We start from the raw sequence: 26,709 nt of genomic DNA on the forward strand, positions 1-26,709 counted from the left end.
GGCAAAGACCCAACAGCTATCCTCACTGCTCTTTGCCCTAGAAGGGCCTATTCTAACATACATACAGGGCCACATGTGGGAGGGTTGACCCCAGGTGCCTCTGGGCCACCAGAATCCCCTCTGGGCAACAGCCCTGCTACAGACACGTGCTGTGTTGTGTTGTTCTGAAGCCGTAACAGACCCCACGACTGACTTCTAATTCTCAATGATGGCCTCACCTATCTGTTGAGGCTGATGAACTTCCTTGGCTTATGATGGGTGGGTGTGTAGAAGTGGGGTTCCTACCTGCCCCCATACCCTAGAAATGGGAAGACCACCTCTCCAAACATTGACAGACTTTATTGTGGGGGGGTTCCCACCTGGGACCCCACCTCTTAAATAAAAAAGTGCATAGAAAAGAAGGGATTTAGAAACTTTTGTACAATATCTACATCCTGGGCCCCCAGGGCAGAAAGGGGGCGATTGCTGGGTGGGCTGGAGGGGTGGAGGCAGGGCCCTTGTCGCCTGCATGCCCACATCCACCCTGAACATGAGGATGGGGGTGAGATGCTCTGGGAGGGGCTGGGGGGCCCCCAGGCTAGGGGCAAGATGGCAGCGACGGCAGCAGGAGGTGTGAGGGGTCGTGGTGGGCAACCACGGCCTCAGTTAAGGAACCGACGGCAGCGCTTGGCGCCACAGTTGCAGGGCAGCTTGTTGCTGGCATCCTCGATGGGGAACTTGTAGTCGTAGGTGAGCTCCTCACCACGCAGGATGCGGCGCAGGGCGAAGATGACAATGTGTTTCTGGCCCTCCACATGGATGACCCGAGAGAAGCAGTTGGGCTCACAAGAGTGGTTGATGAAGCGGGCGGCATTGCCATGCATCGTGGCGTCCACTACATCAAAGTCATCCATGCGGAACATATAGCACCCGATGCCCTGCGGGGATGAGGTGGGAAGATCAGGTGCTCTGTCCCTGTGGACAGGCTCGCTTCACCCACTGTCTTCCCACGGCCACTGGGAGCCCACCTTCCCATCGTAGAACTTCTCCCGCTTGTCAGTCAGCACGGAGCGGATGACGATGCCAGAGTACTCGATGACCATCTCCCCTGCATCGATGTTGCGCTTACAGAACAGGCCTCGCCCGTGGATGGCTGATCTGCAGGGCAGGACAAACAGGGAACTCAGGGGGCAGGGGGACAGAAAGCAGGCGGTACCCCCTACCCAGTGCACCTGTCCGTCCACCCAAGGGGCATCCTCCCCCCCAACCCCACTCACCTGTAGACACCCACAGCTTCTTTGGACGTCTTCTTAAGGTGACGAAAGCGCATGGCCATGGGCAGCTCCAGGCTGGTGGCACGTCTGGTGAGGGACAGCAGGGTCACCCAGGCTGGTGCTCAGAAAGACCTCTCTCATCCGTGCTCTCTCTCTAGACCCTTCCAGACCACCACCTGCCCCCCAGCTCACACTCCATACCTGGTTGACCTGAGCTGCACCTCATCCTCTTCCTCGTCACAGGTGGCCCCCTCAGGGAGCACCCGGTGCTGGGAGGCCAGGAAGTTGAACATGTCAAAGGTGCACTTCCTGCAGGTGGGAGCAGGGGAAGGAGGAATATACTATTGAAGACAGGGCTAACAGAAATGGGTGGGGTTCGTTCTTATGTCAGCTCTAGAAATAACTCTTCTTTAAATTTTTTTTTTTTTTTTTTTTTTTTTTTTTTTTTTGAGACGGAGTCTCGCTCTGTCACCCAGGCTGGAGTGCAGTGGCCGGATCTCAGCTCACTGCAAGCTCCGCCTCCCGGGTTTATGCCATTCTCCTGCCTCAGCCTCCCGAGTAGCTGGGACTACAGGCGCCCGCCATCTCGCCCGGCTAGTTTTTTGTATTTTTTTAGTAGAGATGGGGTTTCACCGGGTTAGCCAGGATGGTCTCGATCTCCTGACCTCGTGATCCACCCGTCTCGGCCTCCCAAAGTGCTGGGATTACAGGCTTGAGCCACCGCGCCCGGCCTCTTCTTTAAATTTTTATTTTACAGATGCGGTTTTGCCATGTTGCCCACGCTGGTCTCGAACCCTGGGCTGATGTGATCCTCCTGCCTCAGCCTCCCAAAGTGGTGGGATTACAGGCGTGAGCCACTGAGCATGGCCAACTCTAGAAATAACTCTTGAAGTGACCTAGTGTCTCCTCCCCAGGCCTGTTTCCAACCTCCACATATATATAAAAATATATAGTATATATACAGTATATAAATATGTAACTACACAGTTAACTCCCACCCTCAAGAGCTCTCATAGGAGCATCCTGACCCAGGCATCACACCCTAGACCTCTCACCGGAGATAGACCTCTGCCCGAGCAGCCCCATGGGGATTCAGGGGCGGCTCCTCCTGGCCCTCTCCCTGCTGGTGGTAACGGAACTTATAGTGCTGGCAACGCTGGGCTCCGGGAAGCTGCTCGGCCAGGAAGATGACAGCATCGTGGTGGATGCCCAGGAGTCTCGCCCCACTCATTCCTGAGAGGAAATGTTGAGGACACACCTGTCATGTGGAGGGCCCATGGTGCCCTCAGGGAGACATCCAGCCCCCAGCCCCCTGCGGGGCCCACTCCTTACCACTAAAGGAGAGATGTCTGAGTCGGGCATGCCCTCGGGCCTCTTGCACTTTCTCGATCAGAGTTCTCCACGCCCCTGGGGAGACAGCAGAGCCAGGGCTGAGTCAGGATGGTGTTTTATGGACACTCTCCCTCCTGCCACTGCACCCCCCAAACTCACCCTCCAAGCTCTCTGCCTCCACGCTGAACCCATCCTCACTGCTGATCTCGAAGCGCAGATGTGGGCCAGTCCGTTTCGGGGCCTGGTTCTCTTTATCATCTGGGGATGGAGGCTCTTCCTCAGAGCTTGAAGCCTCACCTGGTCCCAAGAAGCAGGCTGGAGTGAAGATCACCTTTCCTGGACTCAAAAGCCCCTGAGCCCCGCTGTGCTCCCAGCAGACACCACTCTCTCCACCCCTAGGCGCAGACACAGATACTAGGGTCTAATGGCCCTCCTTCTGCTCCAATTACCCAGTGTGCGCTGCAGAATGAACATTTCTTCCCCTAAGGAGCCTGCGGCTCCTCTTCTGCAGGACTTCTCAGGTGCAAGTGCGTTCCACGGAGGCTTGGGGCCTTTTGGCAGGACACGCCTAGGGCTTACTCAAACCCAGTGTCCCATACATCCCATCTACCTGTCATTATTCTGTCTCTCACACAAAATTTAAAATACCGGAGAATATTTTGCACGTCTTTTTTTAGATGCAGCAAATTTCTGTAACTATTACAAATATATAATTATCATTTTTTGAGACACAGTCTCGTTTTGTCGCCCAGGCTGGAATGCAATCGCGCGATCTTGGCTCACTGCAACCTCTGCCTCTCAGATTCAAGCAATTCTCATGCCTCAGCCTCCTGAGTAGCTAAGATTACAGGCGCCCACCACCACACCTGGCTAATTTTTGTATTTTAGTATAGACGGGGTTTCACCATGTTGGCCAGGCTGACCTCAGGTGATCTACCTGCCTTGGCCTCCCAAAATGCTGGGATTATAGGCGTGAGCCACTGCGCCCAGCTACAAATATATTATTATATAGGCTCACATGCACAGAGCCAAGTACACTGTATGTTATGAGCTATTCAGTGGATTTCTTGAGGGTTAACAGATTAAACAGGGCAGATGGGACATGCTGACGTAGTAGATGTGGATGTGAAGAAGCGGGTTGGGGGTCAGGACAACGCTGGGCCTGAACACCTGGAAGGATAAAACTGCCATGGACTGAGATAGCAAAGGTGAAAGAAGAATGGGTTTGGCGTGCAGGTGGAGGGCTCAGTTTGGGACAAGCTGACTTTGAGAGGCCTCTTAGAAACCTCCCCCTGCAACCTGCTGGTGGAGATGGTGGGCAGGCAGCAGGACGGGATGGAGGAGGCCACAGTTCAGGGACAGGGTCTAGGCTGGAGAGAGCAATGTGGAGACAATCAGAACACAGTACAGCCACCAAGCTGGAAGGGAGCCCTGGGAGTGAGCATACAGAGAAGTCAAGGCCAGGGCCCCCGCACACATCTTGACTGACAGCCGTGGGCAAGGGGACAGGACCAGAGGTGAGAGCAGGAGCAGCCTTGGAAGCCAGGGAAGACAATGCTTCAAGGCGGGAGAGATCCGCTGCACCAAACGCTGCTGCTGCTCAAGCAGATGTGGGCTGGGGACTGACCACTGGGAGTTGGGGGCACAAAAGCTTGAGTGGAACAGGCTTTAGGAGAGGCAAAACCCACATGGCCACACTCTCCTGATGTCACCTCTCCAGGCCACCCTGCCCCACCTCCCTCCCCCCAAGGGAGACTCTAAAGCAACACTCCTGCCGTGTGACTCCCGTCCTCTCCAGGCCTCAGTGCCCCAGAGTCCACCTCTGACAACTTCTTCCCCGTGTCCCCCAACCCTCACCTCCACTGTTTCCTGAACATGGCAGGACTGACCACAGGACCCTGGTAGGTGCTCTCACTGCTCGCTTTCTCAGTGCCCACTCTAACCTGCCCTTGCTAACGTGTCTGTGTCCTGCACCAAAATGTGGTCTGGTCCCTGAGGACAGGGACCTCCCAAGGCCACTGCCATATTCTCATGTCATCTCTGAGACATAAGCAGCCTCTGAGTTAAGCAGTCTCAATCCACGTCACTCTGCTTCCCGCTCAGCAACTGAGCTCTGTGTCACGAGAAAATCCAAACATCTGGACAGGATTGGGTCACCACAAAATCCCAGCCTCAGGCTGCTTGACCACCAGCTTACCTGGCCGCAGCCATTCCCCCCACCACTGCCCTAAAGGACCAACAGAAAACTCCCCCCAGCTTCAAGCAGTCTACCAGCCACGCCTTCTCCAGGGGTCTCCACCTCTACCTATTACAGTTTCTGCATAAACACCTGCTTCCCTCCTCTCCTTTACCTCAGAGGTCACCAGTTCAAAACCGGCCACCACGCCTTTTCCCACTGGCTTTTCCATCCCAGCCTGCCCTTCCCCGCCATCCATGCCTCCGCTGTCTCGGCCCTCACACCAAGCACCTCCACGCTACTGGCCCACCTCCCACTCAGCATCCTTAGCTGAACTCTGGCCAGGTGCCTGGGCTGTTTTGCCTTCCTCAACCATGGTCTCAATTCTGGACTCTGACACAACATCCCACCCTGTGCCACCTGCTCTCACTGGACACCAACCCTAGACTCCACAGGCCTGGCAGTCTCTGTGGCAACTGAGATGTGATGACTCCTTTCCCCAGGCCTCTGGGACACCAGTCTTCTGATCTTCCCACTGTCCCTGACCACCATCTGGGTGCTAGGTGGGTTGCATTCTCTCTGGATGATCCTAGAACTTCACCTTTGGCTACTCTAGGAAGCTAACTCTCAGCCCTTGGCAGGCTAGGCTCTGAGGCCCTCCCCTGGGCTCTTGGGCATGCTGGACAAAGGCCTTTAAGAGGATCCCACAGAGCTGAAATATCATTTCCATGTCTGTTTCTCCCACAAGGCCAGAGACTCCCCAAGGTCATCTCTAACTCTAGCACTGAGGCTCAGGCTTGGCCCCCAGGAGTAGATACTGGTTTTCAAAGCAGACTGATTCTGCATCTGTGAGTCACCCAGCTGAGCCAAGCACAGGCAAGGAGCGAGAGAGAGGGCAAGGCCGGTCCCTACCTGAATAGTGGTGCCACTGGGACTCAAGCAGCAGGTCTGGGGGACCATCGGTGACTTGGGGAGGACCACCTTCCGGAAGTGGCAGCAAAGGGGACCGTTCCTGGAGGAGCCTGCGAGAAGAGACCTGTCAGGAAGGGGAAGGACAGAGGTCCCAGACCCTCCAGGGAGAGAGGCCTGGTCACTCACCCAGGACTTTCTTCCCCAGCGGGCTCCCCAGGCCGATCCAGGTCAAGGACCCCGCGCACTGTGGGGGTTTTCATCCTCACACGGCTAAACCTGGGAGGGCGAGCCCGAGAAGGATGAGCCGCATCTCCCACCCATCCACCCCCTTGCCTGCTCTGCCAGTCTCAGCACCCACACTCACCCGCCACTGCCAAGCCCCAGAACCTGGGGGATGTCCTCCGAGGCCTCTCCATCTTCATCCAGCCGGGGGGCTTTGTATGGGGGAGGTGCTGGCGGGGACCGGCCAGAGAAAGTGGACACCCTCTTGACACGGATGGCCTGGCGGGGTGGGCTGGCTGGCCCACTGCTCAGCACCAGCGTCAGGGGAGGGGGCGGTGGGGGCGGGGCAGGGCGGACCACCCCGACCACGGGCAGCACGCCGAGGAGGGGGCCTGGGGGCAGAGTCCAGGAGGTGGGAGCTGTTGGGGAAATGGTGGGGGGCAACGGTGGCTGCTTCACTGGGGGTGGGACAGGTTCACCCTCCCCAGCCATCTTCACAAATACTTGCCCCAGCTTGTTGACAAGGATGATTTTGGATGTGGCAGGTTTAGGGGGCTCAGGGGCAGGGCCAAGGCTTAACACCCGGACCCCTGGGGCCCCTGGGAGCCAGGCAAATGTGCGGGTGGGGTCAGCTGGACTGGCAGGCAGACCCTGGGGGGGCTGGCTGCCATTAGCCAGGGGAGGCGCCGGGGGGAGCGACTCCTCTCTAGGGCCAGCACCTCCCTCCCCAGGCCCCCCTAGGTTCTTCAACACAAAATCCACAATTTCTGATGGCAGGTCCTCAGGAGGTCGGGCCCTGTCCCCTGCAGCCCCGAGGACCCCTGCCCGGCCTACTCCTGGCCCTGAAGGAGGAGTGCCCTGGCCCCGAGGCTGCTGCACCGCCTCGGCCTCGCTGTCAGTGCCGTCGTCCACGCCATCCAGCTGTTCAATGCGGGGGGCTCCAGGGGGGGCGCTGGGGGCCAGGCCAGGGGCGGACACCACAGTCACAGGGAAGTGGATGTAGCGGGAGGTGGGGCTGGCTTCCTCCTCGGAGCTGTCCCCTGGGCCCCCGTGGCTGCTCCCCATGGCCCCAGCGGCTACAATCTCTTCCTGGAAGGGCTCAGTCCCCAGCAGGCTGGCCGCGAAGTCCAGGTCAGCAGCACTCAGTCCTGACACCACCTCCATGTCCTCGAAGTCTGGGCCCAGGTCTTCAGGGGGTGGTGGAGATGGGGCCGGGCCAGGGGGAGCCAGCTCCCCTGAGGTAGGTGTGAGGGCTGTGACGACTGAGGTAGGAGGGGGCACCCTGAGCTGAGGGGAGGTTTTGAGAGGAGGGGAGGCCCGCCGTGATGGAGGCGGCCTGGGGGCCAAAGGGCTGGGACGACGGGAGCGTCTGGGGGGAGCTGGGAAGTCCGGGTCTCCCACTGTGGGGATGTGGTGGGTCAGCGAAGATGGACTTCCTGTGGGGGGAGGGTCGGTGTTACCAGCAGCTCCCACCTCCCCAGCTCCAACCCCAACCCCCACATGCCCAGTGCTCACCAGGGGAGGGCAGGGGGCCAAAGGAGACACCCCCCAAGGGCCTCCGGGACGGCGAGTAGTTGGGCACTTTGATTCGAGCCCCCGAGAAGGAACGGGGGGCTGGAGGAGGGGCGCTGCCTGAATCTGGCCGCAGTGGGGGGTCCAGGTTCTGAATGGGCGAGTGGCGCTCAGGAGCTCCAGGGGCAAGGACATCTGTGTCCAGTGGGGGGTCCTCACCACCTGGGGGCTCTGAAGAGGCGAGAAACGGCATTGGGGTGGTAGGGGCTCTGCGCCAAAGCCTGCCCACATGCCCTCCTGCCCTCCTCCTGAGCCACTGTGCCTCCCAAGTCCCCTACCTTGACCCAGTCACAACAGGCCCCAGTTTCCAGTGATCATCCAGGCCAAACCCAACATGGAGTCCGCAAAACCCGCACACACCTGGGCCAGGGACCCTTCACGGCCGCTCCCCACTCGTTCCTTGCCATCTCCTCTCTGCTGCAGGCTTTGCATGCCATGGAGATATGCCCTCTCTCCAGCATGGCCAGTCCTACCACTTTGTTACCTGCCTGATGCATCCCTGCCACATCAGAGGCCCCCGCCCGCCCCCGCCCGGAGGTTCTCCATTACCTGGCTCCACCCAACCTCTGCAAACTGATTCCCTCCTCCACCCAACACGCCCTCATTTCCAGACGGGATGGGTGTACCATCCTCCTCTGTCCACTTCTTGTCATGCTCCAACCTGGAATTAAGCCCTTTCTACCATCCAAATCTCTTCCGCCTCCTGCTCTGCCCACAACAAACTCTTCCCCATTTCCAAGCCCATTCTTTGCCCTGTGCCATCCAGCTCTCAGCTACATCCCACCGCCAGCATGGCTGGAAGGGGGCTGGTTTGGGAGCTGAGCAGATCCAGGTCCAATTCCACCTCCCCCACCATGTTACTGTGTTTAGCCACTGTCCCCTTTGAGGTGTAGTATGGCAACACTGGGGAGCATTACATGAGCACAGAGCCCCAAGTTAGGGAGCTGTAAGCGCTCTGTTCCCTGCAGTCACCCAAAAGCCAGCACCCCACTCAAGCAGACAGCGTGCCGCTCTCCCCACCTCACTTCCCATGAAAAGCCGGGCACAGTCCCTGGCACGCAAGGCACGGCAGTAAGCGAGCTGCCGTTATGTTACAGCAACTGAAGCAAGAGCAAGCCTCCTAGAGTTTACAAAAGGGAGGGGGGAACAGAGATGTGTAGGTTTGTTTAGGGAGAGCGGCATTCAGGAAGAAGACAGAGCCAATGCCACACCTGAGGAAGGGGCGGGGCTGTGCACAATGGTCTGGTTCTCCTCTGCAGCCTCCAGGTGAGCTGGCTCTTCCCGCGGCCCCCATGGCCGATACTCCAGAATACGGCACCGATACCAGCAGCGCCTCCGAGCATCCACCGTGCTCCAGTACAGACGGGAGCACCTGGCGTGTGGGACAAGATGGTTAGGATGCTTGGGCAATGGGATCCAGCTACGGAGTCCCCTGGCCCCACGGATCACCCTGACCGCTCACTGGTAGCCAATGGGGAAGAGCCGTCCCTCGCAGTCCGAGAGATCAGAGAGAGTACCCAGGGAGTCAATGCGGATGGAGCCTGTGGTGCAAAGTGGAGGTCAGGAAAGGCAGGCAGGCCAGGGCAGGAGGACAGGGCGGAGAATAGGCAGCTTACCAATGAGCACATTGATGGCGTCAGGTTCAAGCCCTGTCAAGAACTTCCGCTTGAAGTTGATGCCCTCGAAGTCCACATAGACTCGGCGGAGAACATCAAAACCATCGGGGTTCACGATTTCCTGGGAGAGGGGGTGGCAAAGTGGGGTGGCTGAATTGGTAGGGGAGGTGGATACCAGGGATAACTTGATAGGTGAAGTCTGAGTAGTCAGGGGCTTGGCCTAAAGGCCTCTGGGAAAACAGATCAGGAGACACTGAGAGGCAATAAGGCCAGGCCTGGGGGCCATGGGGGTCCCTGAGTGAACAGGAAGATAGGTGGGGAAGGAGCTGTGTGCCCCACAGTTCTGGCCCACCTTGCCATCTAGGAGATCAGTGTGTTTCTGACAGAAGACTTTCTTGTCGTCCTGGAAGATGCAGTAGCTGGCCCGGGCACACATGAAGTGGAAGTTGCTGAGGCAGGAGGACAGGCAGCAGCCCACCGTGGCACCAGGCTTCAGGCAGAGCTCGCAGCGCTGCGTAGGGGAGGGCGACTCAGGGGAGAAGCTAGGGCTGGGGCCAGGCGCCAGGCACCACTGCCACTGAGTCTGCACGGGTCCCTGTCTAGCCTGGCACCTGGCACAGGCTCTCCCCAGGCGCAGCCTCTCCCCAGCTGCATCCACGCCCAGGTGCACACCAAACTCTCTGGTTCTTTGAAGTGAGAATGACAACAGCTAATGCTTGCTGATGGCACTGACCATCTTTGTCACACTGTTTTCAGGTAGAGGTTTTGTTATTCTCATCCTCACAGATACCCCTGCAGTGGGAATCTCTACCACCCCATTGCCCAAGAGCGCTTGAGGTCTCTCTGTACCTGGCCCAGGCACCACTCTGAGGAGTGGGGGAATTCTAACCTCACGGGGATGTAGTGAGAGCTCAACGCCACCCAGCATGGAAAGCATGCAGCCCAGGTTCAATCAATGGGCACTCTTCTCACTTTTAGACTCCCGGGCTTCAGGCCCAGATTATGGCCAGAGGGCCCACATAAGAAAAAGCTGCCATCAGCACCAACATCCCAGGGCAACCAAGAGACCTCAGCCTGGCCGTGAAAGGATGCCAGGTAGGGAATGTGAAGTAAGAGCTGTCTGCACCAGAGGAGGCCTCCCCAAGAGCCAGAGGGCTGCCCACCTCTCTGGGCCCGCGCCCTCACCATCTGCCTCCCTCGGGCCACAGCAGCATGCACGTTCTTGAGGGAACCGTCGTTCTCCTCGAAGACTTCTGCCGACCAGATGGCACAGTTGACGTGTGTCCACTCATTCTGCCCGATGTACAGGAGCCGCCCCGCCTCCTGGGGCAGAAGAGGAGTAGCATGATACGGGGGGCCAGGGACCAGGCCTCACAACCTGGTGTGTCACAGAGCAGCCCTCACCTTGGAGTCTGCATCCCCGTATTTGAGACAGAGTGCACACTGACGGGGGTCCTCCAGGTGTGAGAAGGCAGCCGGATCCTTGCCCTGGAATGCTAGAGAGGAAACGTGAAGGGAGGTGTAAGAATCAGGACCTGGAGCCAGGCCACCAACACAGGGCCCTGGCTTCTGGACCCCCACTTCCCAGTACCTGCTGAGGGATCCCCTGGAGGCTGCCCTGATTCTGGGGTCTCTGGTTCCTGCTGTCTCCACTGCGCGTAGACATGATCCAGGGATGGGGGCAACACCGCGTTGGGAAGGACTCCGCTGTGGACAGACAGGGTTAGCAGCTGATGCGCCCAACAAGAGCGGCTGAATGGGGGCCCATCCACAAACCAGCCTCAACTTGCCATGACACCCACTGCTCCCTCTCCATGTGGAACTTGTCTCAGTTCACCAAATAAGCCAGGCCCTCTTGTGGCACCTTGGACATATGAAATGCTGCCCCTCATGCCTGGAATACTCTTTCTCCCCAGCTCTGCTCCAATGTCATCTCTTTCAGGAAGGCTTCCCTAACACCTCGGCTCCAGAAGGTACCACCTCTGGGTCCCCACCGCCCCCTGGTATTCTCCATCACTGCCCTGACCATCTGGGTCTTCAGTGCCTGCCCGGCCCCACAGTGAGCTCTTTAAGCAGAGCCCAATTTGACTCACTCCCTGCTTTGTCCCCAGCATTGCCCTGCACAAAGCAGAAACAAAGCTTTGCTAGTCTAGCACCACCAGGGAATCTCACCCGGGTTCCACCACCCTCCTCTCCAGCTCCGCTCCAGACCCTACCTCCACTCATCTCTTCTTAGCCCAGTGTGGCCCCTGCATGCCCTGGCCTTGCCCTAACTCCCCGGCTTCCCTCCTGCTACCCCGCCTTGCTCACTTTGGCAGCCGGGTACTCCGTCGCCAGTACTTGGGGTCGTGGGCGTCGAACCAGCCGAACGCAGATTCTAGCAGCTGGGGAGTGGGTTAACAGGATGAGAAGAGCCGGCTTTCCCAGGAGAGCTGGCAGGGGCAGGGTCTGAAGGGCCCACTCCCCCACCCCACAGGCGTCCCCGGAAGAGCTCACCTTCAGCAGGAGCCCCTTCATCTGGCCTCCAGCCCGGCGCTCTGGGGTCTCTCCCTCCTCCGAGTGCCGCATGAGGATGCCCACCATGTCCTCCATAAAGCTGTGCTGTAAGGGGGTTTGTCAGAGACTGAGTCACCTCTGCGCAACCCCAGCCCTCTCCTCCTGGCACCCATCTGCTCCTTCTGGTGTCCCACTCACCACAGACTTGTAGTGGCCATCCTCGAAGCGCTGACTCACAGCTTGCAGGCCACAGGGTCCTGGGTGCAGCTGCTTCCCATCCGGCCCACACTGCAAAGCGGGGAAGTTAGCAGGGCTGGGGGTGGGCCTGGCCCCACCCCATCCTGCCTCCAGGGCTGGTTGCAGACCTGGGTGCAGAGCAGCAGTGGGCCCGCCACCTTGGAGCTCAGCAGGCCCTGGAGCACCTGGCGCAGGCCTCCCTGGAGGGCCCCGCTCAGGGCCTCTCGCCAGCGGGGCTGTGCTGCCCCAGCACACGGTCCGCAGGTGTAGAGCACCGAGTCTGGCAGTCCTGAAAGGATCTCGTAGTCTTCATCTAGGACAGCCGAGTGGGAAAGGGAAAAGTGGTTTCAGAGGATGTGAGGGCTCCCAGCAGCCTCTAGGCCAGCAAGTATCCTTAGCCCACCTGTCCTCTCGGGGCCTGTGGTGGGGGTAGGGGTCCCCACAGGGTTGAGGCTGCAGCCCAGGTGCTCCACTGACTCACCTGAGAGCCCCTCGCACTTGGCATGTACCCAGTGATCACACTGTGCGCACTGCATCATCTTGCTCTCATAGTCGTTGTCTTCATAGCAGCGTGTGCAGATCGGGCAGTAGTTTCCTGGAGGAAAAGAAGAGAAGGAGTCAGAGGTGCTGGGGTTCCCACTCAGCCCTGAGCATCTCTGCTCAGGGATTAGCTGTACCTTAGCTGTGTTATGCCCCTGCTTTGAGTCCCTACCAGTCCCTAAAAGCTACTTGAGAATGAGTTTTTTTTTGTTTTTTGTTTTTTTTTTTTTTGAGACAGAGTCTTTCTCTGTCACCCAGGCTGGAGTGCAGTGGCGAGATCTCGGCTCACTGCAACCTCCGCCTCCCAGGTTCAAGAAATTCTCCTGCCTCAGCCTCCCGAGTAGCTGAGATTACAGGTAACCACCACCATGCCCGGCTAATTTTTGTATTTTTAGTACAGATGGGGTTTCACCACATTGGCCAGGCTGATCTTGAACTCCTGACCTCAGGTGATCCACCTGCCTTGGCCTTCCAAGCCACTGTGCTCGGCCTTAGGATGAGACCTCTTTTCAGACTCTGCAGAACATAGGGCCTTGCAGATGTACTGCCTGAATAAGGCTTCCAAACTGCTCAGTGGAGACGTGAGGTTCCAGGAAGTACCTCAGACACCAAGATAGTGGGGTCCCAGGCCTTCCACTCCCACCACCCTCCGAGGGGCTATGTGTCCCTGTTTTACATACTGGATGGACTCCTGTGGAAGAGTTCCCTGAGTTGAAGCGATAGTCCCATAGCTAGAAGGTGGAAAGCCATGAGAAAAGAGGGTCTGTGCTAAAGCCTGTAGGGGAGCCTGGCCATTCCCCTGTGGCCCCCAGTGTCCAGTTCCCCTGCCCGGTCCCCACCTTTCTCATATAGCTGGGTGCACCTGGGGCAGAGGCTGTAATCTCCAGACCACTCGACGTCCCAGTTCTTGCCTGGAGTTGCCCCACAGCTCTTACAGCGCACACAGGCTGAACAGATCTGGGGGAGCAGGGCGATGTTAGGGGAAAGCCAGACACTGGGCTGGAGCTACATGAGCGGGAGACGGGAGAGGAGGAGTTGGGGATATGCAGGAAGCAGGCAAGGAGGGATAGGTAACAGGAGAAGACACACAGGACAGACACTGAGGAGGAACAGGAGGAGGGCAGGAGTGGACATCAGGCTAGAGCAGGGGATTCTGAGCCCATGGAACGTGAGATTCAAAAGCTCCTAAAACCACTCCACACAAATTCTGAATATAAATCTGACCTATGTGAAATTTTTGAAGAGAAAATGTTACTAATCAAATTCTTAAGAGGATCCCCAACCCCTGCTCTTCCTGAGAGCCTCGGCCTAGAGCAAGTTTGGGGGTGGTGGTGATATTCATTAGACACAAAGCTAAGGGGTGAACATCATCTCTCACCCAGTGGCGCCGTTTGCGCGTGGCCCGGGTTGGATAGCTGGGGCCCAGACAGGCCGGGTGGTAAGCATGGCGGCAGCGCTCACACTCCAGGAGGTGCTGTTGAATGTGGAGACAGAGATGGTGAAACCTGCTGGCACAGGGATGCCCTCACCTTCAGGCCTCCACGCACCCTGGCTGGCCCCTGGGCCCAAACCTTGGATCCGCGGCCTTTGCGTCCACAGACGTGGCAGAACTTGCAGCGACGGCAGCACCAGGTGTCGTGATGCTGGGGCAGGGGCCGCTCGGCCTCCTCCAGGCAGAACGGGTGGAAAGGGTCACAGCAGACTTGGCAGAACACCAGCTGGGGACAGGGTCAGGGAGTGAATGATGGGCATAGCATGAGGCCAGAGGGCCCAAGGAATCAGGCTGTGAGGACCAACAGAGATCTGGGGGTCTGTGAAGAAAGGCGGAGATCTAACCTCGTGGAGTCCTTTGCTGGCACACAGCAAGCACACCATCGGGGGGCCCCCTGGCACAGAGGTGAGCACACTCAGGCCCCCCATCAGCCACACGTTCTCTAAATCACAATCCTCCTGGGGGAAGAGAGGACGCAGGATCAGAGGGCAGCCAGGCATACAAGGCAGACCCACCTGACTTCTCAATGACACAGTCATCAAGGTTCTTCCAACCAAAGGCTCTGTAACTCACCCCACTCAATGCCGTACCTTAAAATCCACACGGACGCGGTGCACACCATCAGGAGACTTCTGCTTTCCAGTCCAGCCATTGGGAAAAGCAGCAAAGGGGCCAGGGGCCAAAGCATCCTGGGGAGGGAAGGTGGCGGAGTTCAGAGCTGCCAGCCTGGCCGAGATGCAGACTCCTCTCCTCACCACCCTTCCCCCAGACTACTGGACCCAGACCCTGATCCAGACCCCTCTGCTCTCCAGACAGGCAAGGCCCGCCTCATCCCTCAGGGCCTGTCCTCTCGTGTGGACACACCACGACACTCAGGTGTGTCTGTCACTCTGACTTGCCAGGTAGCTCCTGGAGGGAAGGGGCTCTCGGAGCGGGCCGTGCTGACCTTGTCCAGGCGCCTTCGGGCCTTGAGCTGCAACACAGGCTGCAGGGTGGGTTTGCGGGGCCGGCTCTGCTCCTCAGGTTCTGGCAGTGGCAGCTCTAGTCAGGACACAATGAGCAGTGAGGTCCCTCCCCTTCCACGCCCCTCTTCTTCTACAACCCCAAATGTTACCTGGATTCCCAGGGCCTTCTTTAACTAACCAAGACCCGCCAGGACGACTCTTTCTTGTTTTTTTGAGGCAGGGTCTCGCTCTGTTGCCCAGACTGGAATGCAGTGGCGTGACCCATAGCCCACCGCAGCTTTGAACTCCCAGGCTCAGATGATCCTCCTGCCTCAGCCTCCTGAGTAGCTGAGACCACAGATGCGTGCCACCACATACAACTAACTTTTGCTTTTATAGAGATGGGGTCCCACTGTGTTGCCCTGGCTGGTCTTGAACTCCTGGGCTCAAGTGATCCTCCCACTTCGGCCTCCCAAAAGTGCTGGGATTACAAGTATGAGCCACTGCACCAGGCCTAGGATGACCCTTAAGTCTCACTCATTAGGCTCACTGAGCAGCTCATAGGCCAGTTCTGTACATCCACCTAAAAACTGCCTCCTCCCCTGCCCTCAGCCACCTTCTCTATCAGACTGACAGAGCCCTGGGTCTGGGTGCCTTGTCCCTCCTACACAAAAGACACAAGACTAAATAAAGGATCAACAGAGAAAGCATTAAGCAGTTCGCACCATTTTCTCGGGGGGTCCGACGCCGAGGAGCAGGGGGGCCCCCGGGCTCCGAGTCATCCGAATCCTCGAAGATATCATAGGAGGGTCGCTGTTTGACGCAGCGCCGGGCTGACTTGCGCTGCAGGAGGGAGTCCTGCTCCTCGGGCCCTGGGGGGGCCACCACCTCCTCCCGGGGCCCCCCAGCTCCCGCCCCCCGGCGTGGGCCTGGAGGACCAGGGGAGGCCTCAGGAGATTCATCGGAATCCCAGGGCAACAGCGTCTTCACTATCGTCCGGCCTGTGGGAACAGGGGACTTAGTAGGATTTGAGCTCAGCCAGGGACACGGGACACTGGGAGAGAAGCCAGAAAGAAGCAGGGCAGGGAATGAACGCAGGAGCTATGAAAGCACACAACGGAGAAGACAGAGAGGGTGAGCTGCAAGGAACGAGAGCAAACAAACACAGCTCCCTCCACAGCACAAACTCTAACACGGTTTTGAGAACAAATGCTCCTTAAAGCTCGTCACCTTTTTTAGCCAGTCGTTCCATCTTCCGAGCCTCTATTTTGTCACACTTCCGGTATCTGGGGAGGGGAGCAGCACGTCACCAGGGTAGGGGACTGGTGGTCTGGGGGAAGAGAGGAAGCTCTCCACAAGAATGCCAACCCCACTGCTCTGGCCAGGCAGAAGAGGAGCGAGGCAGGAAGCCTACAGGACCGACACCCACGGGAGCGAGGCCACACCCCAGCTACTCACACACAGCACTGCTTCTTGGTGTTGGGGCCCCCAAACTTGGGCTTGTCTAGGCAGTTGACACAGGACCCACAGTCCTGTACACGTAGGCAGCCCCGACAGTGTCCACATCGAGCCATCCGCATCTTCTTGCCGTGATGGGAGGGCAGTGAGCGCCGGGGTGTGTGGGCCAGGGTCCCTCCAGACCCTGCGGGCTCTGAGTCTCCCCCAGGGCCTGCCGTCTCCACCTTTCCCCGCCGGGACCGTGACGGGACACTCTCAGTCTCAGACGCCGATGATGTATCTATTGTAGCAGGCAAGGAGGAGGGGATGGAGCCACAAAGCCACCAGGCCTTATACCTCACTTCCCTGCTTTCCGACAATCTGGCTCTGGCTTTCTCACAGCACCAGGTTCCTGGTGCCCCCAAACGAAGTTGCTCTAGGACCTAGTACTCAAGCCCGCTTGCCACCTAACCCCCGAGCACCTGACTTGGCTCCCTCTCTCCTAGGATCTTGGTGCATGTCACCCAAGTGTGGGGTCATCCCCAAACCCGACATGGCTGTCCAGTCTCCCCACCTACCCTCTGTGGCGAGGTCCTGCCGATCCCGGAGAGGGAGGGCACTGAGGCGAGGGACATCTTCGGGCACCATGGCCCGGGCCTGACCCAGAGCCACAGCAGCATGACGGCAGACGTGTTTGATGCGGGGACCTTGCACAGGTGACTCAGGACCCTGGGGGAGAAATCGGAGTGTGGGTGGGCAGCTGCTGCTTGCGCTCCCACAGTCCCACTCCTCCCGCCAGTCTTCTCAGGGCCCTTCTCCCGATGCATACCGAGGGCCGCTCTCTCTTAGCTTCCACCGACTCATCTTCGGGCCGGACAGGGCCTCTGTCGGAGACCTGCTTGAGAGCCCCGGCCACCTCCTCCATCTGCCCCCCAGGGCTTGGCTGGCAGGGAATAAACAGGGTCAGGGGCTGGACAGTGAAAAAAGATAGAAACAGAGGGCCGGGTGTGGTGGCTGATGCCTGTAATCCCAGCACTTTGGGAGGCCGAGGCGGGCAGATCATGAGGTCAGGAATTCGAGAACAGCCTGGCCAAAGTGGTGAAACCCTGTCTCCACTCAACATACAAAAATTAGCCAGGTGTGGTGGCAGGCACCTGTAGTCCCAATTACTCGGGAGGCTGAGGCAGGAGAATCTCTTGAACCCAGAAGCGAAGGCTACAGCGAGCCAAGATCATGCCACTGCACTCCAGCCTGGGCGACAAAAAGAGACTCCATCCCAAAAAAAAGAAAGACAGGGACAGGGAACTAGCACAGGGAAGGGCCGGGGCTGGGGAGGAACACAGGATGGTGGAGGATCACAGAAAGTCAGATTCTGAGGGTTCCCCGCAATGCTGGAAAGTGTCCAGGGAGGTGGGAGTTTAAGGGACTGCAGAGAATGGAGACTGGATGGCTGGGTGTGCCGCTGGGCCCAGGTACCGTGCTCACCGGCATGGAAGCTGCCACCTTCTGCTGCTGCTGCTGGTCGATCTTGAATAGCTGCACTTTGGCTCTCTTGAGGAGGCTGAACATCTTCTCCTCTACCCCAGACAGCGGCAAGGAACCCAGGCCCGCAATCCGGGCTTTTTCCAGGGGAGGCATCTGCTGTGGTGACGGCGGTGGCTGCAGCTGTGGCTGTGGTGGCGGTAGCGCCTGGGGCAGGAGCTGGGTTTGCAAGGCCTGCAGGGGCTGCAGTAGCTGAGCCTGTGTCTGTGGCCCATTGCTCAGAGCTGGAGCCCCATGAGGGGACACCTCGGCCTTAACAGGAGTGGCGACCACAGGGGCGAATCGAGGCAGGCTGAGGTGGTTGGTGCGGCCCACTGCCCGAGGCTCAGGCTCAGCTGGAGAGTCATCAGCAGGAGGAGGCTCTGGCTCAGGGGCTTCAGGAGCCCCAAGAGGAGGAGGAGTAAGCACCGATTCGTAGATCTTCAGGTGGGCTTCGCTTGGGGTAAACTGAGGGGCCCGAAGGAGTAGGGGCCTCCGGGAGGAGGTGGCTGGAGCAGGGGGTGGGGAGGGGGCTGGGGGAGGTGGAGGGGCTGGGGGAGGAGGGGGCAGCTCCCGGGTCAGTGAGGTCCAGCGAAATGTGGGTTCCCTTAGGATGGACCGTCTCTTCTCAGGGAGTGGGACTGGGGTAGATGGAGGAGTTGGGGCACGTGGTGGAGAGGGGACTGGTGCTGGTTCCTGGGGAACAAGTGGGGAGGTGGTGATGGGAGGTCGCAGGACAGGTGAGACCTCCACCTTTGGGAGCCTGGGGGGGTCTTCATCCATAAATCGCCGGGGTGTCTTGATGACACGGGAGGAGCGGGCACTCACCACAGGCATAATAAACTGCCGGATATTCTTCAGGAAGGTGGTGCTTTTGGGGGCCACGGTGGGACTGTCTTCTGGAGGGCCTCCCGTGGTGGTGCTGGGGGTTGGAGTGGGAGGAGAGGTACCCTCTGGCCCTGCCCGAGCAGCTTCCCGCTCCGCCCGCTGGCTGGGAGTCAGGGGAGGCCGGCCCCTCTTCCTGGAGCACGTAGCTGGGACCACAGGAGGAGGTGACTCTTCCTGCTCCTCTTGGGCAGGAGGCGGTGGAGGGGATGGTACAGGTGGTGGGGACACTGGGGGTGGTGGTGGAGGGCAGAGTGGGGGTGGAGGAGATGTTGAAGGGGGTGGGAGGGGCAGAGGAGGTGAAGGGGCTGGAGGAGTCAGAGGCGGTGGTGGCAGCTTTGTCTCTTCCTTTTCCGCGGCTGGCATCGTCTCCTCAGCTACAGCTCTTTCTTCCTTCTCTTCTCCCTCCTCCTTGTCTTTTCCTTCTTCTTTCTTCTCTTCTCCCTCGTCATCCAGCTTCTGTTCCTGCTTTTTCCAGCAAGGGCTCCCTTCCTGTCCAGATCCAACTCTTCTTTGGGGGGCATCCTGCCAAGTTTCCTCATGTTGACCTTGACCCTGACCTGATTCGAGTCCCAGGGACAACTGTCCCATCTTTACTCTTTTGGCCCTTGAAACAAACTTGATCACAAAAGGGAGCCCACCACCTCGGCCTCGGCCCCTGCCTCCACGGCCTCCGCGGCTTGACTGTCCTCCACGCTTGGGGGTCCCAGGTCCTGGGCCGGGTCCCTCCTTACACTTCCAGCTGCCAGTTTGGTGTTTCACTGGAACCACAGGAGGTGGGGGCTCAGGTTTGGGGATTGTCACAGCTGCTTCTGCCACCACTACTGCTTGCTGCTTCCTCCTGCAGGGGCCTGCTGGCCGTCCTGGGGGCCGTCCCCGAGACCGCCGGGGGGTGGAGGGCTCACATGCCCGGCTCCGGGGTGCTGGGGGTGCCTGGGCCCGCCGGAGAAGTTCAGTCAGTGCCTGCACCATCCGTTCTGTGCCTTCCTCACCCCGTTTCCGGGCAGGGGTCTTTGGGGGGGTAGGAGTCACATCTGCTAGGCGAGGAGGAGGAAGGGGGGTCGTCTTATGCTTGCGACCCCGACCTCGGGGCGCTCGACCTAAAAGGAGAATAGGTGTGGGGAGATGGATCAAGCCGGCCCTGCAGACAGAGGAAAGCGCTCCAGGAGGGCAGGGACTAAGTCTTGCTTGTGTGTTTCCCCCGCTGCCCAGACTAGCTTGGACTCTGAACACAGAACACACTCGGCAACTGACAGAGACTAGTTGAACAGGGAAGAGCTGACATGAAGGGCGAGGATAAATTCCTGTGACGCTACAGAGGTGGAGTTCCCCCGTCACTCACCTCGCTGGGATCGGAGCGCAGAGCGCAGGGAACTGGGGGCCACATCTTCATCTGAATGAAAACCCTGAAACTCCTGATTTAGGGGACCAGGGGTGGAGGGGAGAAACAGCAGTCAGTGCCAAAGCCCTCGTTCCACCTGAGGCATCGAGGAATATCCCCAGTTCCCACTTAACATACCCCTGCCTATTTAAAAAGAACAAAAAAGACTCAAAGGTCACGGGGAGTGCAAGAGAGGGTCTTTCCCTAGGGATGGAGGCGCCAGGTATTCTGAACCCCGATCCCCAGTGCTGGACCACACCAGCACAACCAAAGCCATGGTTCACTGGCTCAGGAGAGATGACGACAGGGTCTCCTCAGGGAAGGCAGCAGGCCCCATACTCAGATTCCCTCAGAGTCCAACTGAGACCAAAGTGGGACCTCCACTGACACCCTCTCGGGCCACAATTTCTTTCTGAATTAAGTTGGGAACAGGGGCCCGCAAGTGGAGGGGCAGGGAGGGCATCAGATGGCTTTCGTACAGGCTCCACTGCAAGCCCTCAGGTGGTTATTAAGCGTCCAGGATAGCAACCCACACCTTCCTGCCTGTTCTGAAAGGCTGGGGGAGAAATCCTGAGCTGAGCTCTGACCTGCCAGGGTGCCCAGTCCCGGCCTTCATCCCACTCCTGTTCAGCCCGAGCCCCAAGAGGAAACCCTCCACCATTCCACCTGAGATGCCAAGAGGAACTGGGGCCCTGGAGAAACCAGAAGGTTGTGAGGCCCGGCAGGGCGGCCCACAGGTAAGAGCCCAGACAGCTCCAACCTGTCTGCCAAGGCCACGCTGCCGCTGTCAACCACGACTGGCTGGGCATGCAGTCCCCACTGCCTCCTCGCCCAAACCTCCATCGCCCTAGCTCTGCCAGCTGCCGAAAAGGATCGGCCCAGGACACTTCAGCGGGACCGACATTGGGCGCGAGTGCCCGGCTGCAGCCTGGGCTTCTCTACCCACTTCCAGAGGCCCTTTCCCCCGGAAGCTGCATGCAGCCTCCCTCCCTCCGTGCCCCGTCTCTCCGAAGGAACCCTGAGGACCCGGCCTGCCCACGCCACCCCCGGGGCAACCCAGACCCCTGGAAGCGCCGGCCTCCGCCCCACCCGGCGCCGGGGACGCCTATGACCGCCTCACCTCCTCGTCGGATTCCCCGTCACTGCTCTCCTCCTCCGGCACGCAGCCCCGACTCGGGCCCCAGCCCCGGCCCCGACCCCGGCCCCGGCCCCGCTGGACCCGCGGGCCGGCCCACAGGCGGCGGAGCCGGCGCAGGCCCCGGCGGAGCCCCAGCAAACGGAGCAGGGCCGTGTCCTCCCCGGGCTCGGCTCCGCTCGGCCCTGTCGCGCCACCGCCGCGCCGCAGAGCTACCCGCACTCTTTCGGCCCCGTTGCCCCGTCCGCCGCGGCCCCCGCCCCCGCCGGCGCCCCGCGGCCGGCCCGGGAAGCGGCCCCGCGCGGAGCCAGGCCCGGGGCAACTGCCGCCGCCCGCCGCCGCCGCCATCTTGGCACCGTGAGAGGGGCCGGGGAGGCGGGGGGAGGGGCGGCCCGTGCGCAGGGCCGGGGGGAGGGGAGAGAGCGGGGGCGGGGCGGGGCGGCCCCGGCGTACGACAACAACCAGCGCCGCCGCGGGGCCGCCGGAGGCCGGGGGCCGGGCCGGCCACGCGCAGGGCACCACGGGAGAGGGAGTCCGCGGCCGGCCGGCGCCCTCGGACCGCGCCTGGGGAGCACAGACCCCGCGTTGCGGCCGCAGAGGGGCGAGCCGCGGGGGCCTCCGGGAAATGTAGTCTGGACGCCTCGCTTCTTCCGCCGGCACCCAAGGCGCGAGGGCTGGGACTGCTGGGTTCCCGGCCAGGACCCGGAAAGCGGGTTGCCGGGTCTCCGGGAGGTGTGGTCCTAGCCCCAGGCTCCTCCCATTGTTCTTGGCGAGGCTGGCGGCCCGCGTGGACTACCACTCCCAGGGTGCCGCGGGCTCGGGCCCCGCGACCCCGAGGCCCTGGGAAATGCAGTTTGCGGCTGCAGGAGGCGTGGGCTGGAGAAGGAGCGGTGGAAGGCATAGTTAGTCTCCGTTCCGGGCGCGATCCGGCGGCGGTTCGGCACGGCCTGGAGGGAAGACGCCGGAGAGGCCGCGGTCTCGGGGTCTGTGTGCTCCCGGAGAGGAGGCGGGTGGCCGAAAGCAGGGTCGGAGCACACGTTCCTCTCTCGCTCGGGCCGAGCGCCCCCAGATCAGACTCCGCGCGCCGTGGATTGCAGTGGAAGGGGCGAGTGACTTGCAGTCGCACAGGCCCCACCAGCCTAGCACCGGCATGCCGCGAGGTGTGCCTGGACACCGAGCCCTCGCGGCCAGCTGCCTCCTGGGGAGGACTGGGCGCCTCGGGGGTGGAGGAAGTGTCCACCCCGCTGGACGGCGGACGCAGGACCACCAGGGGCCGCTACAGGACAAGGGGCGTGGGCGGGGGTGTGCACAGACTAAACTTGGCTTTCTAGTCCTGAAGGGAGAGCACAGGAAACTCTTTATTATGGTGATGAGATCGACAATCCCCCCCCCTACTATTAACCTTCGCTCCTGCACACTTCAGTGTCCTCACCCGGTAGGGCTCGCTGGCCTGGGCTTCTGCGACCCGCGATCGTCCAGGAGAGGGCACTCGGTGCCCTTTCTGGGGCGGAATTTGCTAGGCCGCCGTAGCAGCGGTGCCAGGTCAGAAGCCGAGCCGGCCCGCTTTTCGTTCTTTAATTGGACTCTTGACTAAGACGCTACCGACACCCCGTCAGGTGGTGGAGGAAGAAGGACAACAGGGAGAGGTCGAGGGCCGAGACGGCCTCGAGGAGGAGTAGAGGAAGGTGGAGCGGATGGTCCATCCTGGCGGGAGTTGGCTGGGCGAGTGACCGCGCATGTGCGCCTGCATGGAGGCCACGCTGGGACAGCCTGCCCCGCACAGGGGGCAGCGGTACGGAGCGGCCCCGTGGGTCCGCAGATGCTTGGTCATGGCCGAGAAGTCCCGGGAGCGCTGAGGACAAAGGCTACAGGAGAAGGGCTTCTCTCCTAGAGCGGTCGGAAGGGGAGGCGGGTGAACGAAGGAAGCGGGCGAGAGCTGGCCAAGTTAGGGGTGGATCGGGCCACGGGGTGAGGGGATTGCGCGGGAACTGGACACGCAGGTGGAGACGCAGGTGGAGACTCAGGAGCGGAGTTGGGAAGAAAGCCGACAGTTCACACAGGGCGGGGCGCCCATACCTGTGTGGACTCGGTAGTGCGTCTCCATTTGATGCTTGAGTGAAAACCTCTTTCCACAGACAGAGCACGCATAGGGCCGAGACCGAGCAGGAGGGGCCGGGGGAGGGTGCGGGCGAGGTGGGCAGCCTGCCTTGTCCTCATGACCCTCACAGGTTGCAAGTGCACCTGTGGGGACAGAGAAGGCAAAGGAGGGCAGGGCTGGGAATCCCAGCGTCAACTCACTATACCATTCAGGCAGGAAATCAAGGGCTACAGTGGGGCTGAGGCACGAGTGCCCCAGCCCGACTCACCTGTGTGCCCCTGATCAGACTCTTCCATCTCCCCAGGGCTGAGCTGTGCGGGGCCCTTGGGGAGGGAACCTGGAGAGAACAGTGGGAGGTAGGGGCTCTGCTCTGGCTGGACTCCTGGAGCCCCACCCCAGAGAAGGCACCGTGTTACAGGTGTATGCAGGGCAGCAAGGGGCTTACCTGGGGTGGGGCTGGAGGAGGCCAACTGGTTCTGACTCCAGAGCCCTTTGGGGGCATTAAGGGACAGTGGGATCCTGGGATAGGGTAGGGAAGAGTTACAGCCTTGACTAAACCTGAGAGCCTGCCCTCTTCCTGAAGAGGGGGCGTCCCAAGTCCTCTCCCGGGGGCTGGGCTTTGGCATGCCCTGTGGCGGCAGATTCTTGTCTCATCCCCAGCTCAGGAACTGTGCAGTAGAGATGCGGTGCCTTTCCACCCAGCAGGGCTGCCCCTCCTGGGCCACACCCTCCCAGCCTGGAGGCCGGGAACTAGGCCCCTCCACTCACCTCTGGTCCCGCCAGACCTCCTGCCAGGCTCCAGTGGTGGGAGTGCTATGGTAGAAGGGAATACCATATCCGGGCGGCATCAGCAGGATGCTCCACAGGGCAGGCTGGCCCCCCACCAACCAAGGGGCCTCAGCCCACGAGGGCCTGGGGGTGACGCTGGTTTGCAGGGAGCCTGCTGGGGGAAGGGGGCCAGGGAGCTCGCGCAGACTTTCCTCAGAGCCCCCTGGATTCTCCCTCAACCACATGAGCACTCCATTCTTCCCATCTGCTCCCCTTTGGCCAACAGGGGCTTGGAGGCGTTTCTCCTTTGACCTGGTCTGTTCCCGCTGAGCCTCCTGCGTTGCTCCTGCCATCTCGGGGCTGCCTCTTGGTGGCGAGTGCTTGTGCAACATCTCCTGTTCTCTCCCACCAGTTCTAGAAACCTGCTCTGGTTTCTGCTTCTCTCCAGGGTCCCCCAGTTCTCTCTCAGGATTCCTCGAGGGTTTCTCTGGCTCCTCCTGATGTTTCTTCAGTACTGGATCTGGCTCTTTAGCTCTGTCCGCTCGAGCCCTCCAGCATGCCTCTTCCAGGGACTGCACTCCCAAGGCCCTGGCCGCCTCCTCAAGGGGCCTTAGCTCCCCAGGCTGCAGCTCTACACTCTCCCCATACACAAAGTGCAGGAGCTGGGCAAAGGTAGAAGGGCTGATGCCTTCTCCCAGAGCCCACTGGCCCCTGCGGCCCAGCTGCTGGCTGACACCTGCTAGCACCAGGCTGTGGGCGGGGAACTGCTGGCTCCCTACAGTGATCAGAGTATCACATAGTGCTGGCCGGAGCCTGGCTGCTAGCTGTACCAGCCGATCAGAGCCATAGGGGCTGGGCAGTCTTATGGGGAGCAGGGACATTGTGCCTTGCTTGGGTACCAATCTCAGAGGCTCTAAGAGAAAGGCCACAGTGTGAGGTCCATGGTTGAAAGGGGAGGGAGGAACATCTCATCTCATTTCAAGCCTGTGGATGTGAGGGGAGAGAGTGTGAGTTGCTGGTCCTAGATCAGAGCCCTCTGTCCTGAGTGAGCAAATAAAGTAACCCAAGAGAGGATTGGAGCTTATCCAGAATCATAGCAGGTGGGCATGGTGGCGAGAGAATGGAAATCAGACCAAATTCAGGACTTAAAGAGCAAGGGCCAGTCAGTTAACAGAAATAGCTAGTAGTGGGTTTTAAGACAGGCATGTGGGAAGTCTTCCAGTTAGCAGTCTCTGACGTAAAAGATATCAGATACTGCCACTTCTGCTTTTCCAAGCCCCTGTGCAGGGACACACCTCTGTGCAAGCCAGGCTTTCTTCAGTACAGACGAGGATCACCACAAAACCCAGTCAACCCCGGCACTAAGGGATGGAGCATGACACAACTTCACGGGAGAGCTTAGAAAGCTAGTGGGTCCTCCCGCAAAAGCCCATTGTGCCTGAAAGGCAGAGAGGGCAGCATGATAGGGATCCTGCCTGCAGGAACACAGATGCTAAGGCATCCGGCAGTCATCACCGTGAAGCTGAAGCTTCTAGAACATGTCCTCAGGGAAGGAACCAGACATTCCCATCCAGAGAATGAGGAGAGCAGGTGCAGAAGCCACAGGAGTAGAGGCTCCTGACCCATTGATAGAGAGAGGTTTTGGAGAATGGACCCCTGCGGAGATGGGAGGACGGGACATGGGGACTGGAGACAAGGAGGCTGTTTCCTCTCAAGATTCGGGTAAGGAGATGGTTTAATTTGTTTTTCATAAGGCAAAAAGTGAAGAATAGAAAGCACCCAACCAGGCAGAAGTTTCTCACACATCAAAACCACCACACTGGCTTTTCAAAAGAGAGCTGGGAACCCAGATACGAAGAGAACCAGAACCTCAGTGTCTTAGCACCCAGCAGGCAGAGCCCTAGGTGCAGGCTCCTTGTGAGCAAGGGCCCTTGGGGTGGGGAGGGCCACACTTGGACACCTCAGGGAGAGGGCTCCAGGTTGGCAGGGAGGGGACAGAAAGAGTTGTGATGGGAAGAAGGCCTCAGCTGGGGAGAGACCATCACTCACCGCTTGTAGCTTCTTCCAGGACACCGCATGCTCTGAACTACTGTTGGGGCTCCTGGGGCCCCCCCTGGAGCTAGCCCCGCCCCTGACCTCACAGGCCTCCATTGGATGTCCCAAGTATCAGTCTTCCACAGTCCCCCCGAGAGGGTGTGGTTTTCTCACCCTGCCTCTGCCTTCTGCCTGCAGGAGAGACCACCCCTCTACCTCCAGAACACACACGTTCTGCCCCTAGCCTCCTGTCTCCTCACTTTGTGTGTGAACTCCCAGAGTCAAAGAAGTCTATCTGTGGCAGCAAGGACCTTGGAATAACCAACCCTGCCTCTGAGTTTCATCTCTACCATTTACTAGTTGAGTCATCTTGGGCAAGTCACTTCTCTGGGCCTCAGTAACCTCATTCATGAAATAGGGATAATATCTGCTTACCTCATTTGGAGGTGGGGGTGAAGATGAAATGACGTGACGAATATGAGCGTGGTTTGTAAGTACACAGTAGCATTCAGTGGTATGGTCGTTTCTTAGAGATGACGGCAGAGCTTACAGCTGCAGAAGTAAAAAGGACTGAAACATTTGGATCCCAAGAATAGACTGGAGGAGCCAGAAGCCAGCTTCCTCCCTCTCCCTGACTTGGTACTGGGAAACCTCATTT

General features: G+C 59.7%; 2 protein-coding genes across 3 annotated transcripts; both read right to left on the reverse strand.

Annotated features, from left to right (window-relative positions):
• Positions 1–320: 320 nt before the first annotated feature.
• On the reverse strand, positions 321–21,515 carry KMT2B (lysine methyltransferase 2B). 2 transcript variants are annotated; one of them, XM_007996400.3, is made up of 37 exons: positions 21,137–21,515; positions 19,978–20,050; positions 17,715–19,735; positions 17,059–17,172; positions 16,808–16,958; positions 16,251–16,530; positions 16,023–16,078; positions 15,518–15,793; positions 14,795–14,889; positions 14,439–14,537; positions 14,193–14,306; positions 13,928–14,074; positions 13,735–13,830; positions 13,196–13,313; positions 12,298–12,411; positions 11,945–12,129; positions 11,778–11,867; positions 11,580–11,684; positions 11,394–11,467; positions 10,675–10,790; positions 10,488–10,579; positions 10,269–10,406; positions 9,436–9,594; positions 9,084–9,204; positions 8,930–9,008; positions 8,679–8,839; positions 7,411–7,638; positions 6,038–7,331; positions 5,860–5,949; positions 5,674–5,783; positions 2,745–2,882; positions 2,586–2,660; positions 2,309–2,486; positions 1,455–1,562; positions 1,257–1,340; positions 1,008–1,137; positions 321–917 (listed from the first exon to the last, which is right to left on the reverse strand). In XM_007996400.3, the coding sequence occupies exons 1-37, from the start codon at positions 21,497–21,499 to the stop codon at positions 642–644; spliced, it is 8,148 nt and encodes a 2,715-aa protein (XP_007994591.2). In that variant the 5' UTR covers positions 21,500–21,515; the 3' UTR covers positions 321–641. The 2 variants fall into 2 exon arrangements, with proteins under 2 accessions (XP_007994591.2, XP_007994592.2); XM_007996401.3 differs by having other exon boundaries at positions 17,059–17,199; positions 17,715–19,669; positions 21,137–21,478.
• A 1,229-nt stretch (positions 21,516–22,744) lies between these two features.
• ZBTB32 (zinc finger and BTB domain containing 32) lies at positions 22,745–26,093 on the reverse strand. Its single transcript, XM_073016643.1, has 6 exons — positions 26,067–26,093; positions 24,018–25,001; positions 23,695–23,768; positions 23,518–23,586; positions 23,228–23,392; positions 22,745–23,038 (listed from the first exon to the last, which is right to left on the reverse strand). The coding sequence occupies exons 2-6, from the start codon at positions 24,896–24,898 to the stop codon at positions 22,764–22,766; spliced, it is 1,464 nt and encodes a 487-aa protein (XP_072872744.1). The 5' UTR covers positions 24,899–25,001; positions 26,067–26,093; the 3' UTR covers positions 22,745–22,763.
• Between the last annotated feature and the right edge of the window lie 616 nt (positions 26,094–26,709).

The sequence above is a fragment of the Chlorocebus sabaeus genome, chromosome 6, assembly GCF_047675955.1.
Source record: "Chlorocebus sabaeus isolate Y175 chromosome 6, mChlSab1.0.hap1, whole genome shotgun sequence".
Classification (NCBI taxonomy): Eukaryota; Metazoa; Chordata; class Mammalia; order Primates; family Cercopithecidae; genus Chlorocebus; species Chlorocebus sabaeus.

Excerpts from the sequence above, each read along its gene's own strand:
- ZBTB32 (XM_073016643.1), bottom strand. The coding sequence starts at position 24,898 with ATGTCCCTGCTCCCCATAAGACTGCCCAGCCCCTATGGCTCTGATCGG. Across the intron at positions 23,769-24,017 it reads GAGGTCTGGCGGGACCAGAG|GATCCCACTGTCCCTTAATG; the intron begins GTGAGTGGAGGG and ends ACCCTATCCCAG. Across the intron at positions 23,587-23,694 it reads CTCCTCCAGCCCCACCCCAG|GTTCCCTCCCCAAGGGCCCC; the intron begins GTAAGCCCCTTG and ends TGTTCTCTCCAG.
- KMT2B (XM_007996400.3), bottom strand. The coding sequence starts at position 21,499 with ATGGCGGCGGCGGCGGGCGGCGGCAGTTGCCCCGGGCCTGGCTCCGCG. Across the intron at positions 12,412-13,195 it reads CACCCAGCTATATGAGAAAG|GAAACTACTGCCCGATCTGC; the intron begins GTGGGGACCGGG and ends CTTTTCCTCCAG. Across the intron at positions 8,840-8,929 it reads CTCTTCCCCATTGGCTACCA|GTGCTCCCGTCTGTACTGGA; the intron begins GTGAGCGGTCAG and ends CCCACACGCCAG.